The following is a 16,856-nucleotide window of genomic DNA, read 5'->3' on the forward strand; positions in this document are numbered from 1 at the left end:
TCCAGACCACATTCATTATTCCCATCAGATTCCAAAAAGCAATTATTTTATGCCTAGAATCAAGCCATCCAAGATCCTGATAATTCATGACAATGAAACATTTGATGCTGGGGACAAAAAAAAGAAGACAACCGCGCAAAAAGAGTATTGTCATGATTCACGAGGATCCTGGATGGCTTGATTCAAGGCTTATAAATGGAATGGAAATATCTTGTGGAAAAATGAACGGGGTCTGGAACGATGGAACCAGAAAATAGCCACCACTCTCATGTACCTATACTTCAAGATGCAACAATAAACCTTGAACATTAAGTGGTTAGAGGGGAAATGACACACCAGAGAACTCTGAGTTCTAAGCTCTGTAGCCGGCAATCACAGTCTGTCAAGTGCCTGTTCATCGCGTGGCTATCATTTAAAGAGAGATCACCCACACATGGCGTTGTGGGTGATCACAAAAGCAGAGAGGTAAAAAAAAGAACGTGCCTCCTCATCACAGTCCCAGACAATGAAAGTCAAGTGTATACCCAAGATGATTTTCTCCACCGTCAGCACTGGCAGTTTAATGGAAAATGAGCAGGGGAGTCTCTTTATTAACTTAAAAAAGTAGTTTCCCACCCATGGATGTCAGATTTATACAACTGTATAAATCTGTATATGGATACGTGTTGGCTCAGGATATTGCACAATCATATCGCCCCGCTCCTGGAATGCCAACTTCTGTGAAAAAGGAATCTTTCAGGATGAAGGGAGACGGGAAGAGGCTGGACAGTGCTCAGTGTTGTGAAATGTTGTGATAAAAGCAGGTTAGCCAATGGAATAAAACTATACTAACCATTTTATGTTTCCGTACCGAGTGGACCTCTGACATAGACCTACTGCACATATAAATTGGAGCTACTATCATAAAAAACACATTGGAAATTAGGCTTTTTGCACCATTTGAAATAGTTTGGGGACACATATACTGTATATATACTGTAGTGGGATGTTTCCCAAAATAGTTTGGGGAAAAATGCTGCTAGTTGTCCGAAAGGTTACTGCAAAATCCAGAAAGATCACTACCTATGTGTTTCAAAAAGCTTTATACAGTACCAAGATCTAAGCTCGAATCTGTATGTATGTATGTAATGTATCTGCTACTTTGATACTTGTGTGACGCAGACTACGCACTAACGCAGTAGTATGATCAAGCATTCATTTTCGGAAAAAAAAACACACACACAGTTACGATATGGAGATAAGAGGCTTCTGCCTGACAGCAACAATGTATAGTTTACATGTAGCAACATCTAAAATGGCATAGATGCTTTCCTGGATTTAATGGGTAAAAGCTCCTTTGAATTGAATGCTGGCTGGCTTTTGTTCGGTTTCAATTAGCGTCCTCATGTCCACTCTGGTTCAGCATGCAGGCGGATTTCCGCTTGGCAGCACACTTGGCAAAACTCTAAACAGAACTTCGGCCTTGAGAACTAAACTCAAACGCTGCTGCTGCTCCTCCAAACAAAAGCCAAGTGATACATTTCCACTTGTATGGAACATTCCTTTAACATTGGAAAGGCAGTCTTTCAAATACATTTGACAATAGATATGTGCGCTGAAGTGAGCTCACTAGGTGGGAACTGCAAACTTCTGGTTCCATTAGCTGGAGAGTGAGAATAATGGCAATGCCTGACAAAGGCATGTCATACAAAAAGGAGCAATACAATCTGACAACCGTTCATTCTGAGAATACTTTATGGACCGACAATGCGCAGAACTAGTACTACTATCCGTTTGTCTGCTCCACACGCACAAGGCGTAGCGCGCCCACACACACACACACACACACACAATGCCAATGCACTTAGCTCTTGGATTGGGCATTCCTGCAATCTGCAGGCCTCTCACAACTGATTAGTGGACATTACCGAGGCTTCCAAATACGAACACAAGCCGTTTACATTTTTAACCAAACTTTATAATAGCATCCTTAAGATGGTGGTATTTAAGCACCGTGGTAATGAATGCCATTTCTAAAATGTTCACTTCTATACTGTCCTCAAAACTCCTCATCAACAACAACATCTGGTGAATTAGCTGTGACGCGCACACACACACACACACAGTTTCTCAATACACTATTGATATTAAAATAAATTGAACTTGAATTCATATCCATTTGAGCATGTGCCGTAACTACAAGTAAGTATTTGAGTAACTGTAATTAGTGCGTGCGTCAATGCGTGCGGACCAGTCATGAATGGGCCAACGTGTTCTGGGCCAACGAGGTGGCCTCGAAGAGAAAACAACAATCGTCAGAGAACTTCTCCTTACCTTTGAGGTCCAGGTTGCGGGCGCCATTGGAGTGCTGCGTGACGGTGCGTGAGTCGATCTTGAGCGTGTGGACGTTGTTGGCGTCCCGGGACACCACCACGTTGTGCCACTGGTTGTCGTTGAGCGGCTTGTCCGAGTTGCCCTTCATCAGCGACGGCCCGTTGCCAAGGTCAAAGACGTAATGGACGTAGCTGAGAAGAAAAAGCAGACGAGCGGGTAATCAGAACCCGGTATGCAAAGTATATACAGTAGGCATGCATGCGTTCATAATGAGACAACCAGTGAGTGGCAGTGGTTCAGGGGAAGAGTGGCCGGTAGAGCAGCTGGAGGTGAATCGCAAGGTTCCCAGTTCGATCCCAGGCTCCCCAGAGTTAGTGTCAACCCCTATTCCCGATGCTTTGCAGGTTGGTGCTTTGCATGGTTTCCTCCACCATCGGTGAATGCAATGCACACTATGTAAAGTGCTTTGGATAAAAGTGCTTTATACAAAATGCACCATTTACCAAGAGCAAGACAATGACATAATGGACGTGGCGGTGAAGAAAGCAGACAACAGGGTAATAATCAGAACCTGTGTATATGTAGCCTGCGTGGGATCAAAAACATTTTCTGGGTTTCTGGTCCGGTCGGAGCGGAAATAACTGTGTACTTTTGGTATAATCGTTTAGTTTAGCATAATAATGGATTGTTATTTCCCATTTATTATTCTGACTCATGGCGTGACTAGCGAGACTAAACTAATTGATTTGCATTGTGGGGAACAAAAACAACCCGACACCAACCGGAACACAGCTATTTTGTTCCCTCCTTTTTTGCTAAATAGGATCACACGGCTCAGTTTTAGAATGAATACCAAGCTTTCCTCTGCGGTGGGAAGCCTTGTGACACCAAGTTACTTACTATGTGTCTTTTGATAGGAGGGACATCTTCACATCTTTATCACCCACTTTAGATGTTCCTTTGTGAGAGACAGGGTGAGAGTGCCGTGACGATGCAGATTTCTTATTATTTCTATAATCTTTTCCCTCCATCTGGACGGTGATATCCGCTTATTCTGATCCTATCCCTCTGGATAAAGAGCATCTGCTAAATGCCAAAATGGTTAAAAATATATATAAATCTGGTCAAAATATCATTCGACTACATATTTTGGAACAAATCCTATTTTTTTTTATTATTCTATAAGACTTATTTCTTAAAGGAATTGTATGAGTTTATCCAATAGGATTGTTTGGTTCCCAAATCGTTATGTATTGTTTCTATATTGGAATATAATAGGCTAAATATATTAGATTTTTCTAATCGGCCTCTGACTTGACTGGGAATAAATAATCTACTCTATTCAACTTTACATGATAGGATTTATATTATTTATAAATAACATTGTGCTAACATTCATAAAAGTTGCATGTATGAATTATAATTATACTACAGTATAGACACTGTATGCTCCATATACATTAACACATTTATTCACCCCTTATTCAGACCCCCAGTTCAAAAGAAAAACACAAATACAATTGTCTGAATTTTGGTTTATAATGATTAATGATAGAACACAATTTTGGCCACTGGGCCAGCATGGTTCTCAAACTTTTTCATGTCAAGGACGCCCAAATTAACATAGGCCACGGACCCCCCTTTGAAAACATATATGCCAGGGACACCCATAGAGAAGAGTTTTATGGACCCGCATTTGGTTCCATTTGTTCACCGAGTTATTACAGACCATTTGGTTCCTAACTATCCATGTAGCTGCATGGGCCATTGGGGCGACCCCCTGGAACTCCCTCAAGGACCAGTGGGGGTCCCCGGACGGCCGGACCCCACTTTGAGAACCACTGAGGCTACTAGAACCTGACACAGCTAGCTAACACCGCCAGTGACTTTGATCTATCTATAGGCCTACTTTACCGCGTCGAAAATAGCCGATTTACAAGCTAACAGCGCGTCGTCGAGCTTGTAAAATCAATATTTTACAAGTGTTTATTTCGGAATATAAACACGGGAGGCGCGCACAAACACGCACGCATACACACACGCACGCGAGCAGCGCTTATTTCACAGAGACGCCAACCAAACTACTAAAATGCTAAATGTTTGTAGCATTAGCCCATTTGTTATTAAATAAGCTACATGCCTCACTGACCACTCGACCAGCGTGGACCTGGGGGGTGCTTAAAAAGAATACAATATTATAATATACTGGCTGTCTATAGTGCCTAATACTATACTAATGTCAAATAAAAATAGGAACTTTAAACAAGTATAGAAACCCACCTCTTGGGGACGCTGAAAAGGCGGCTATAGTTGTGTTGTGTTTACAGATGCTGACAAACAGGTGTTACTCATCTGACTCAATCAGGAGAAATGAAAAGTGCGCCACGCCACCTGCTGCCAGTCAGCGTATAGTGCAGTCTGGTCACACCGTTGTCACAGACAGTAGGCTACTGTGTGGTGGTGGATCACTCCGCATTATTTATTAGACCTATTAGAATTCCAGAGGAATTGTTTACAACAGTGCCTAATTTATTTGGAATTTGATTACGTGTGTATGGTTGTAGGCCTATTGCAGAGGGTGCCCACACTTTTTTTTAAACTTGAGAGCTACTTTAAAAATGACCAGCTCAACAAGATCTATGACTATAGCCTACCCACCACAAAGAATATTCTCAGATTCATTGCTGAAAATAGTTTTTTTTTTTTTAAATCACACTTGTGTGATACGTCAGCTAATGTGAATTGTTTATTTTTGTATTATCTTTAATTTTTTGTATAACTGTAAACACTCTTGACCCTTTTTTATGTTCATCAATCAAGTCACTTTAATTCAAGTGGCAGATGCCAAAAATGCTTTTATTTATTTATTTTAGTACTAAAGATATTAACAACTTGTGTACCCATATTTCATATTGGTATCCACAGTCAAGTAGGCTTCGCCCACATACTGTCCAATAGGAAGAACATGTATGTTTCAATAGGATTTCAATGATAGAGGTGACAGAAATGATTAGCAATTTTCAGAATAGGATTCTATAGATCGGAAAACTCTTACCGGATCAGACATTTTGAAAATCCTATGGGGGAAAAAAATCTAATTGCTGAAACGTATATAGGACTGAAGTGTGTATGTGTTGTAATAATAATACTAATGAACCAAATCTGCAAAGTAATATAGTAACAAAAGTTTTCAAATAATTGTAGTGGAGTACAATATTTGACTCCGATATGTAGTGGAATAGAAGTAAAGGTAGAATCATTTTACTAAAGTAAAAACATCAAAATGGTGCATTACTTGGGTAAATGTACTTTACACGAATGCTCTGCTCTCACTCTTGTGCTCTCTCTTTGCTTCATCTCATTGTTCCCCAGCTTACACCCCCCCCCCCCCCCCCCCCCTCTCTCTCTCTCTCTCATATGATGTTCTTTGAGGGAACAGCTTATGTCCTCACCTCAGCCATGGCTGCATGTACGTTATGGCACAGCTTCTGAGCTCCTCCTTTCTTTGCATGGCCGAGTTTCACATGTAAGCATTGAAACTCCTTTTGAACGAAAAGTGCCTTCCACCTTCCACAGGCAGACATGAAGTCACGGTTATTTGCTACACACAAAGAGGGAGCTTTTTTTTTCTCCACCCGTCTGGGGCTTGAGGCCATAGTAACTGTGCAATGCTGTTTGTTATGGACACCAGAAGGGAAACGAAAGAAAGATCGAAGACCAAAGACCACCTGGAGGCGTGCCGTTGAGAAGGAGAGACAAGAGGCAGGATGGAGGTCATGGACTGAAGTGAGGATGGCAGCAGCTGACCGTGAGAAGTGGAAGCGCTCTGTGAAGGCCTTATGTGCCACAAGGCACGAAGTGGATAGGTAACAGGTAACACAGGCTGTGTGTTATTCCAACTGTGTGTTTCCATTTCTTTATGTATGAAGCCTCTTGCAATTTGGGTGCAGACAGATGCTGTCCATGTTCTAGCGTATAACAGTGCCAAATTTAGAGGACAGTTTCCCAGTGGACACGTCAACAAAAAAGCGTTTTGCTCATATCTTCATTATGACCAGATTAATGGCGTTGCATGGCAAGTATGATAAAATGTTGGAATTTATTTCAGGTTAGCCGCACTGCTTTCGAGCTTTTATACATAACTTACCAATCACTTTGCAGGCCATGGTGATGAATTATATGCTCCCATTTTCATATTCATGTTCATCTGGGTTACAGACTGCGAGATGCACACCCAGGAGACCATTATGATGTACAAGGAATAAAATAACAGAAGTGAATAATTTTCCAACTTCTGCTTCTGACCAAATAACAACCTGGTGGTGCAGCTATCAACCAAGCTATAAAGCAAATTCACTGCTCACAGACCCAAATTAAAGGCACTTATGCCAAGTCCATTCATATGGACATTAAATCACTTCCTCACTTTAAAATCTCACTTTCTGAGGGATAAGTCCATCTCATCCTCAGACGTCCATCTCGCAAAGCTCTTAACAAAAGATGGCTAAGCTGATGGGAAACAGATACAGTATTCCCCAGTGATGGGTTGGGCAGCAGTCTTGTGCAATGAATCGTTCAATATTAGCTGTTGCTATATGAAGGAAGACAGAATTGAGTAGCCGGTTAGATTTAGAAAGCCTGCAGCAAAGAAGTACAATATACAAGAAATATATACAATATACTACATCAATCAATATTGTTTACATCTACCCAGGGGTGAGCTGATGGTACCGGACCTGCTAAGTAGCCCACTACTTATTGCTGTTGGTGTTCTGTCTGAAACAGAGTTGGATAACAGTGACTGATACATTCATGAATAATTCAATTACAGGGGTGACGTTTGCAAGGTAAATGCATAATTATAAGAGGAAGAAATAGAGTCCGCAGCACTGATAGGAAAAAACTCAGCTCCACTGGTTTATTGATTCAATGTTTCGATCACTGGGATCTTCTTCAGGAATCCCATAACTGAAATGCATTATTATGACAACACTAAAGTTTCCCCATTATGCAAGTAAATAGAATACATTTTGATTGATTGCAGTAGCCTATATTGTGGTGTTAATACTGTAAATAGGTCTACATTTAGGTTACATTTTTAGGTTGTGTCGCACGTGCGACATAGCCCCGTGCTAGTTAAAACATCCACAGCATGGGGCGCCCGCTGGCCTAGTGGTCCAGGCACATGCCACATATAGGCTCTGTCCTGACAGCGTGTTGCATGTTCGAGTCCCGTTCATGATGACCTTTGCTGCATGTCTCTCCCCTTCTCGCTCTTTCCTAACTATCAATAAAGGCAAAAAATGGAAAACAAATCCACAGCACACCCCTGCATCTACCTCAACAAGCCGTTGGAAGAGAATCCTGAACGCCGTGCACTCACCCTTTGACCAACTCCACGACAATGAAGTCGCTCCCGTCTCCGGAGTTGAACAGCATCAGGCCGTCGGGCGTGGTGGTCTTGAACTGGAAGAAGAGGTGCATGGACGCGTAGGCCTGCAGCGTGGCTAGCGCCAGGTAGCTGCCCTTCGTTCGAAACGTCACCGGATCGGCGATGATGTGGCGCATGCCGAAGCGGGCGTTCAGCTCGCAGTAGGAGATGTCTCCGTTCTTGCACTGGTCCAGGTACGGCAGGCCGTTGAAGGTCAGGCCCTGGAGGTGGCCGATGAAGTTGGACGGCACCACGGAGATGAAGCGCCGCTCCGTCATGATGCCCGTCTCGATGTTGTGAAACTCGAGGCGCGTGTGAGCGCCGGGCATCTGGCCTGACGGGTTGGAGGTGCATAAGAAATACAGCATTAAACATGTGTCATTATTGTTTTTTCCTGAGCATGCTTTCGGCTGGTTTGGAAATGACCTGGCACAATGTTGGGCCTCATGCAGAAACATTAATCTTAAATGTTTTACATTTCCTTTTAATTTTCTTTTAACTGAAAAACTTCAACTCCAGATGTGCCCACCTTTCCATCTTAATATCCACTAATTGAGTTGGGTGGCCTTCATTGGCCTTGTGCAGACTCGCTCATTGTCGACACATTATTATAATGTAAATCCATAATTGGTCAGGCTTTCCTATTACCTCCATCTTACATTTATAGTTTACGTTCAAATGATGACAACCTCTCAAAGCCCAAACCACACCAAAGGGTCGAGATGGGACGTGACGTTTTTTTAAGGTCAACCACACCAATGCAACAGACTCATTGAGTTGCATTGGTGTGGTTTCTCCCTAGATTAGGAGCTACGAGCCTTTCTTTCTGAGCCGTGAACAAGGAAGTGAACGGCAGCGCGCAATGCGCAAACGTCCTACGGTCTTAATGTGTTAAAGCCTTTGTGTGCGCTCATGCTACCTGGCACCTACAGACAGGCAAAGATAGAGTGAGATTATATTGGAAATTGCAATTGCTTCAATAACCTGTTTTGTGAGCTAATGTTTAATCATGTCTTGTGTCATCTACTACCCAATAATTGGTTGCTTTTCATGTTTTTATTTTTTGTATTTTTGTGTTGTGTTGTTCATAGATATTTTATCTCACAGGATTTTACCTGGAATAAATAAAGGGAAATCCCATTGATTTTTAAAAGATATATTCTACCCACTACACGATGCAACACACCGTCTGCATAACCTCAAACAAGTATTAATGGAGTAACCATTTAGCTAATAATCTCGCAACAATAATCATATGCAACCTGTATTGTATTACATTCCATGGCATCATGCATCATATAATGCTGTGGGGTAATATACAATAATTTGCAATGTGATTACAATCTAAGTGGTTATAATACAGGAAAATAAGATGACGCTAATGTCCATAATGTGCTTATGATCTCTTAAAAGTGCAGCTCTAGCTCCTCGATTAGTACACAGTGATCCGCGTTTATGAATTAATTACGTTATTGCGTGGAAAACGCAGTTGGAGCAGGTTTTCATTCGTTTCTTGTGAGGAAGTTAACACAATTAGAATGTTGTATTACATGCATTGTGGAGTATAGGAGGTGTGCATGCAGTAATGAGTTTGGTGAGCTGCCTCAGCCTATAGCTGGTTAGACCCGCGAGGACTCCTGCGGCAATTTCCAAGCTAATTTTATTTTTATTTCCTTTCTTTTCTCCACTGCATAACCCTTTTGAGAAACCGGCGAGAGCCATGGCTGCTCCCAGTTCCCATGCGACTTAACGGGTTCATTTCTCTCTCTTTCTTTCCCACTCACGTATCTCTCAACACCTTGCTCTCTCTCTCACCTTCCCGCTCATCCCTTGGCCTTCGGTTATGTTTGCCTGCGGCCTGAATGTGCTGAGCTCTCCAAACACCACTTTCTCTTTTGACCTTTATACCGCATGCTGTTGCTCATATTGTCTTGGTTGGGACGTATGTGTGAGCTGGCGTCAGGCGGCGTCTATCTCTGCACACAGCCGCTTGATGTTTGGGCCGGCTGAGTAACACTACGCAGCTTGTGTTTCCTTGACAGAGCCTCTGTGTTGTTAGCTCCTCTTTCTGGAACTGTCTTCCCATAGTAGTTAAAATGACAAAAAAGAAAAGTAAAGAAACCCGCAGGGCTAGTGGATAGTTTTAAAACGCTATTAAAACTCACTTGTTTTGCCTTGAATTTATCTTGTGCTTGACTTTTTAATGTTTTTCATATTATTTTTATTGAGTTTATTTCAGTTTTCTTTTCTTTTTTTCGTTTATTGTTTCTATTAATATAAGGTTGCATTTGTAACTCTTGTTTTGAAAGACGCTTTATTAAATAAAGTTTGCAAAAACAACAATGCAATGTATTTATTTGCCGTTTCATGGCACCAAGAAGCTATTCGTTCCATGAGGCTACAGACTGTAGTCAAATAACCCCCTTGAGTCTGAGAGTGTTCAAATGGAACCAAATGAACCCTTACAGGTCAATTTGGCTCCATTTGTACACTCTGAGTTAAGGGGTACTTGCAAATAAAACATTTGATAACCACTAGTACTAATATGCCATAGTGTCGTCATAAATGACCGTGTACGGACATATTGGTGATCCCTGCTCTGAAGGCAATCACTAGTCTCGCATAGCCAGAAAACTAATGCTATAGAGCCTGGAACGATGCCTCCCAAAATCAAAGTAATCCGTTTGTCATTTCAGTTCACAAAAATATATTAAAATATATCTTTAGAGCTTATTTATTTTATTTCCATTTCTGCTAAGCATACAAGCTACGTATATATGCTTAGTCTTGTATCTGTGGGGATTTCCTAGATTTAAATGACTATGTAAAAATGGATATGTTTTGCCAAAGGGACTTTTGTTGTGGCAGATTTTATTTGTCAAGCTTGGGAAAGAAGACAGAGTACTCTGTATAAATCTGAGGTATAATATAATTAATTATGTAATGTAAACATGCTGTAAATGCATGAATTATGTAATGTAAACATGCTGTAAATGCAATTGTGAAATGGTGTCTTATAAACCCATGAGGGTTGGGCACATTGTGTGCAGGACACGGAAATAAATAAATCATCAATCATCTTAGATGATTTCTATTTACATTAGGATAAAAGTCCCGGAAAAGACACGCTGTGATTGGCCAGTAGTCACTTGAGTGGCATTCGAGAGCCCGAGGAGACGCATATGATTGACGTCACTTTGGCAGCAACGCTGCGTGCCTTCAGCAGCACTCACGCTTGACTTCCTGTCTTCAATGGAGACACGTCTCTCCAATGAACTGCAGCGGCCAATGAGGCATCTATTTTATTTTTTATTTCTATGCTCCAGACTGTATGAGAGAAGCATTTGAACATCACGAGAGGCAAAAGTCTGGCAACGCGAGACTGTATGCAATCACTGACCTTCCACGGTGACGTTGTCCACAGAGAGCTGCAGGTTCTTTCCTCGCCGCACCACCTTCACCGTGTGCCACTCGTTGTCGTTGAGCTTCTGCCCCGCAAACAGCGTCTCGGGCCCTTTACCTGCGACGTGGGGCGAGGGGGGGGGGGGGGGGAGAGTCAGGTCATTCAGCCGGCCCCCGGCAGGCAGACAGCGCTCCCTCACAAGTCACAACCAAGAAGCATGCGCTCACCGCGAGCAGAGAGCTAAATATCGCTGACAGCTAGCGGCACTGGTAGGAGGAAACCTGCATGTTTGCGTGGACTCAAGTGGACTCACACGCCACGCACACAAACATACACAACCATTCATTCACCATAATGTGAAACCAGTGAGAACAATATATATGGAGGAGTCAAGCATTCGATCTCAATTCGCTCATTCGCTCTTCAAACTTCACTAGGCTACAGTGTTCCGGCTAGGATGCCGCCGGCGACAGAAACGGAAATAATCTGTAATCGAGTGAGTGGGCATGTCAATGCAGACAGCCAAAGACAGCTGGCAAAATCTATGTTCTAACGATACATTTTTTGCAATTGATGTCTCTATTCAGTGTGTGGAGGAAACAACGAGGGGGGCCTACAAGTGGGAAAGTCGATGAGCAAGACCAGACAGTTTAACTGCTGTACACACCTCTCTCTCACTGCTATGTTGTCTCCAATCTGCAACGGAGAGAGCCTCAGTTGGATGAGATGAGGCATATGGTGCTACTTTCTTTTTTTGGAGAGAGCCGACTATTTATAAGTTGCCAATGACGCACTTATCACACCAAAATGTGAGCGAATCTGAGAGGGGGAGAGAGAGAGAGAGGGAGAGAGATGTGCTCTATTTTCGCTAGATGAACTATTCAAAAATGTTTTTCAAAATAGTAAAAAAAAACAAAAAGGCAAAGTAGTTTAGGGATAAAGGGGTTCAGCACTGACGGAAATAGGGCCCAGAGAGACAGAGAGGATTCTGGTGAGGGAAACAGGAACCGAACGGTGACTTTAAATTTGCCATGCCGAGGCATGGACATAATTGAAGTGTCATGGATGGCGTTTGTCAACTGAGGAACATGCCCTCCTCCGTTGGAGGAAGACAAAAAAAAGGAGGTGGTTAATTCAGCCTTTGACCAACCATACACCTCAAACGCCGGGAGCCATGCAGCAGGCCTGCGTGTACGCAGTGGGCGTGGGGGGAGCTAGTGTCAGGGCACGAAACAGAACATAACAGTGATTAAAGCAGAAGGAAGGCTCTGTAAACAACACCTTCGTAACGGGAGGCTTTGAAACCGTTGCCAGGGGCCAACGACCACAATAGCCCATATAGCGCCAGAGGAGATGGACTCATGCGGGTGAGCGATGATGCTTGTGGCTGGTAAATAAAGGAACCCCCGGGGGGCAAAAGGCCACCGGCGCCGCTAACACGATTAGCACTGACGTCTGGTTTATTAGAGATTTAATATTAGGAATTCTCCTACACTATAGTGGGCCTGGAGGCGGCTGCCAGGTTAGCTATAGCTACAGCCCACTGGCCGGAAGGCTCCTCAGATGATGAAGTGCACCACGGCGAAATACGATTGTCCCAGCTGCACTCCCGGTTGCGCACAAAATGATTTAGTTTGGAGGGAAAAAGGTTCCATCAATTGATGGCCTGGCACGTGTGCACGGCACGCTGGAGAATTGTTTTCGCATTTACTCTTGTTACCTTGCCCCCCCCACCCCAACCTTTTTTTCCTTTTTTGTCTCCAGCCACATGAAATTGGATAGAGAGACTTTTAATCACAGCATGTGTGAAGTAAATATAAAGGAAAAGGCTGCAATGTTTGCTGCAAAGCCAGAGGGGAAGGGGGGCGTTTATAGTGAAAATGAAAGTTGGCTGTCATGGAGGACAGGTTGAAACTGATAGAAAGAACAACGTTAGACGGAGAGAGAGAGAGGGATGAGGCCTGGATGGAACAGAGGGAAGCTAAAGAAAAAAAAGGGCTACCGGTAGTTACATGTAGAGTTCGTGCAATGTGCAAGTGTATTTATATGTGAATGCATAGTTTTTATTTATGTACTGAATATGGATTTACAGTATATGCATTTGAGTTCATACAGTATGTGTAATAGTGCTGTCAAAAGATTAACAACAATTAATCACATGGCTCAGTGTTTATTGCCATTTTTGCCAGTTGCAGACCCAAGTCTAAAGTATGCAGACTCAGGTAAATGGCGCATTTATATAGCACCTTATTCATCCTTTATACATGCTCCTATTCACACACACACACACACACACACACACACACACACACACACACACACACACACACACACTCACACACCAATGACAGAGGAAACCATGCAAGGTGCCAACCTGCACATCGGGAGCAATTAGGGGTTCAGAGTCTTGCTCAAGGACACTGTCACACTAACTCTGGGGGAGCCCGCAGGGATCGAACTGGGAACATTGGAGTTCCCATCGGGCCACTCTATACCCCTGAGCCACCAGATGTGCTCATCGTCGGGTATTAAACTATAGTTCAAGTGTGTAAGAAGTGACCCGTATGGGGTCCATAGGGTACGTTCCCACAGTTGAATTTTGAACTTTGGATGTCACTCCGTTAAATAACCTGAGCGCGACCCCGGCTGCATGGCTGATATATAGGAGCGCAGGAAGGAGGTCCCAGTGCATGCTGTGCAAAATGCAATGAAAATACAATCCCAAGGGAGGCGAGGTCCATGTAATATGTATTCGGCTATAGTCACAAGGGCCACCGGCAGAGGCACGCGAGCAGAGGAGTCATACTGAGGTCCATTAAGGACATAATGGCACTGACGATAGGGAGTCTAAGGATGTATGCTCTCCTCCGGACAGTGATAATGGAGAGGCCTTTAGGCGGGAGCTGCTGTGCAAGGTGCAACACGGGACCCATTTGGTTCAAGGGCCTCAGAATGTGATGCATAATAATAACGCAATTTAAGCAATTTAGCAGACGCTATTATCCGGAGGGACTTATTTACAATAAATAATGTAATGTCACTAATAATCACATGATTCACATACAATGAATGCAAACAATTACAAAACAATATACCGTACTCTCATAAAAAAGGGGAGATCCAGTCATACCAACACCTCTCACGGAAGACAGTTGACTGGCCCTTAAATAGGCTATCCGCTGATATATTATTATTATATCACAACACATAATGTTATATCATTTAACTAAATGGCGTTATGTCTGACTTTGGACAAGTGGAAAAGTTAAACATGCAGAGTGACGCATTACCAGGTGATCACCTGCTTGTATCTCTTTTCTTCAATAGTGAAAATAGCTGACCTGTACACTACTCAAATATTCACATAATGTCCAAATAGTGGTGCCACTTTGAAAGTGTTGGAAGTACAGTATACAGTCACTGACAACATTGCAAGGTCAGGAGCAGTAGAGTATAAGTGCCAACATTTTGTCAGACAACAGCAGCCATATAGCTTTAGAAGACATAGGAGAACAAAGATAATTATGGTGGAATGGGAATTTTGGCAAGCGAGTGAACCGTACGTACTCCCGGCATCAGATCATAATGTCATAATGTGTTTAAATAGTAACGATCGGTGCCAATCTGCATATTTCGAATGAACACAGCAAACAAGAGCCGGCAGTCCACTCCAGTGTTAAATGAGCCTGTATAATAAAGCCCTTAAGACCATCTCATCTCTGTAGAAACAAGTGCAGGGAACGAAGTGCATGCTCATTAATAAAATAAAGAGCCAGCAATTATTAAAATGCAATTAATTCTCGCTGCACAGCAGCTTGCACCCTTCTCTCTTTGACACTGTGTGAAATCAGTGGGCAGAAAGGCCTGTGATCACACGCACAAAAGCAATACCTTCATCTATTCCCTTCCCTTTCACTCCCTCATCTTCTCTCCCTCTCTGTCAGATTCCCCCCTCGTGTGCCAACACATCACACGTGGTGGTCGCCGATGGTTTTCCTTTTTATCTGGTGTTAAAAATAGCCGCATTGGAGAGAGAGACCCACGTGCACATTATTATCCCCGGTGGCGTGCATTATGCATCGACGAGGTGTGTGTGATGTTTGCAGACTCTTGCATAATTTTCCGACAGCCATCCATCATTGGTTCGCCGTGTTCTGTATGTAAACAACCCTCGATTAATGCACTGGGATCAATTCGACACCAAGGCGTCAGGCAGTCAGTGGCAAACCGGTTGCCGCAATTAGTCACCGGTTGTGCTGTGTGGCTGGTTTGTCGAGCATTGATATATTGACACTAATCACTCTTGAGAAAAAGACTGCGTGCGTGAACGTCAAATCGACGCTTAGCAATGAAGATGACATCTTCCTCTTGAAGGATTAGGTGAGAGCGTTTTCCATCTCATGCGCAACCGTCAGTGGCACCACAGAGCGTTCCGCTGAGTTCTGACCTATTTAAATGGACTCCCTGTCTCTTCTTTCATGTCAACAATTGTCCCCAGAGTAGACACCTCGATGGCTCGCCGGCACAGCACGGCCTTAAGTAAACAGAGGGACGCGGAGCATGAAATCACTAAATCAGGCCCCGCAGGCGACCCGCGGCAGTGTGAAAAACTGGAGCGCGACACACCGTGGCCCCGATGACACACCAACGCTGCTCTGAACCAGCAGCCCCGCCCGCCGATCATCATCCTGCCGAGTCGTATACCGTCACGAGAAATAATTAGTATTCAGTGGTGGAAAAAGTAAAAAAACAAAGTAATTATCAATAATGCAATGCTGTATACATTACAAACACTCGTTTTACTAAGTAAAAGTCTGGTATTCCAAATTCACTCGAGTGAAAGTACAAAAGTATTGGCATCAAAATATACTGGTATATACGAAGCTCTGGAGTGGCCATGGTGAGAAAAATATTTTTTCTCGACCGGTCAAGATAATAGAATAGAATAGAATATCGATATAATAAAAGTCATTTTGGGGGTGAACAATCCCTTTAAAGTACCAAAAGTAAAATTACTCATTAAGCAGAATTATGTCAGAATTATTTCAGTTATCATACAGTACAGTATGTCTAAAATGTATACACATTTGAAAATAGATGTACAAGCTCACAACAAGTTGCATTTCGACACGTGAGCTTGTAGAAAGCTTTCAAATAATCGTAGTGGAGTTAAAAGTACAATATAGCCGGAGGAGGGTGGGCGTTGTGCCAGCGCAGAGTTCAGAGGTGACTGCGGGTGCGTGAGTTCACTGTGTTGGTGAGTCAGAGGCACAGTCAGAGCTAGTTTTCGGGGTCAATCCGGTCGACGGCTGGGACGGCGAGAGCTGATGTAGCCATGCTCATGTACATATAAACATAGACACCCTTTCCGGCTCTGGAGCGTACAGTATGTGCTCAAGGGAGGGAAAAACGTTCCCAAGATTCCTTGTGAAGCCCCGCGGAAGCATGCGTGTGAGTCACAGAGCGCATGTCCGGGTCTGTAAGTCCCGGAAAAGATGCGCTGTGATTGGCCAGTAATCACTTGAGTGGCAGCGTGACGCAATGTGCCTTCCACACTTCCGGCGTACTTCCTCCCCCAGTGTAAATTCTTCCGGTCCTCCTTCAACACACATCGCTCCAACGAACTGCAGCGGCCAATGAGGCATCATGCCACACTCCACTGCACTGAACTGGAGGCAGACTCTGAGGTAATTTGGGGGAGTTTTAAGC

At 43.3% G+C, this 16,856-nt stretch overlaps 1 protein-coding gene across 1 annotated transcript in view; it reads right to left on the reverse strand.

The window, feature by feature from the left end:
* The window catches only part of nrxn2b (neurexin 2b), a gene marked incomplete at its 3' end in the record, with an annotated part of 769,013 nt that overhangs the window by 410,718 nt on the left and 341,439 nt on the right, over positions 1 to 16,856 (reverse strand). The window contains exons 13-15 of the mRNA XM_080791852.1: positions 11,145 to 11,264; positions 7,697 to 8,078; positions 2,314 to 2,504 (exon numbers count right to left, since the gene is read on the reverse strand). Coding sequence (XP_080647978.1) covers positions 2,314 to 2,504; positions 7,697 to 8,078; positions 11,145 to 11,264 — 693 coding nt within the window. The remainder of the gene's footprint in view (positions 1 to 2,313; positions 2,505 to 7,696; positions 8,079 to 11,144; positions 11,265 to 16,856) is intronic.

Source organism: Protomyctophum bolini (genome assembly GCF_963924005.1).
Source record: "Protomyctophum bolini genome assembly, chromosome: 20".
NCBI classification, from domain to species: Eukaryota; Metazoa; Chordata; class Actinopteri; order Myctophiformes; family Myctophidae; genus Protomyctophum; species Protomyctophum bolini.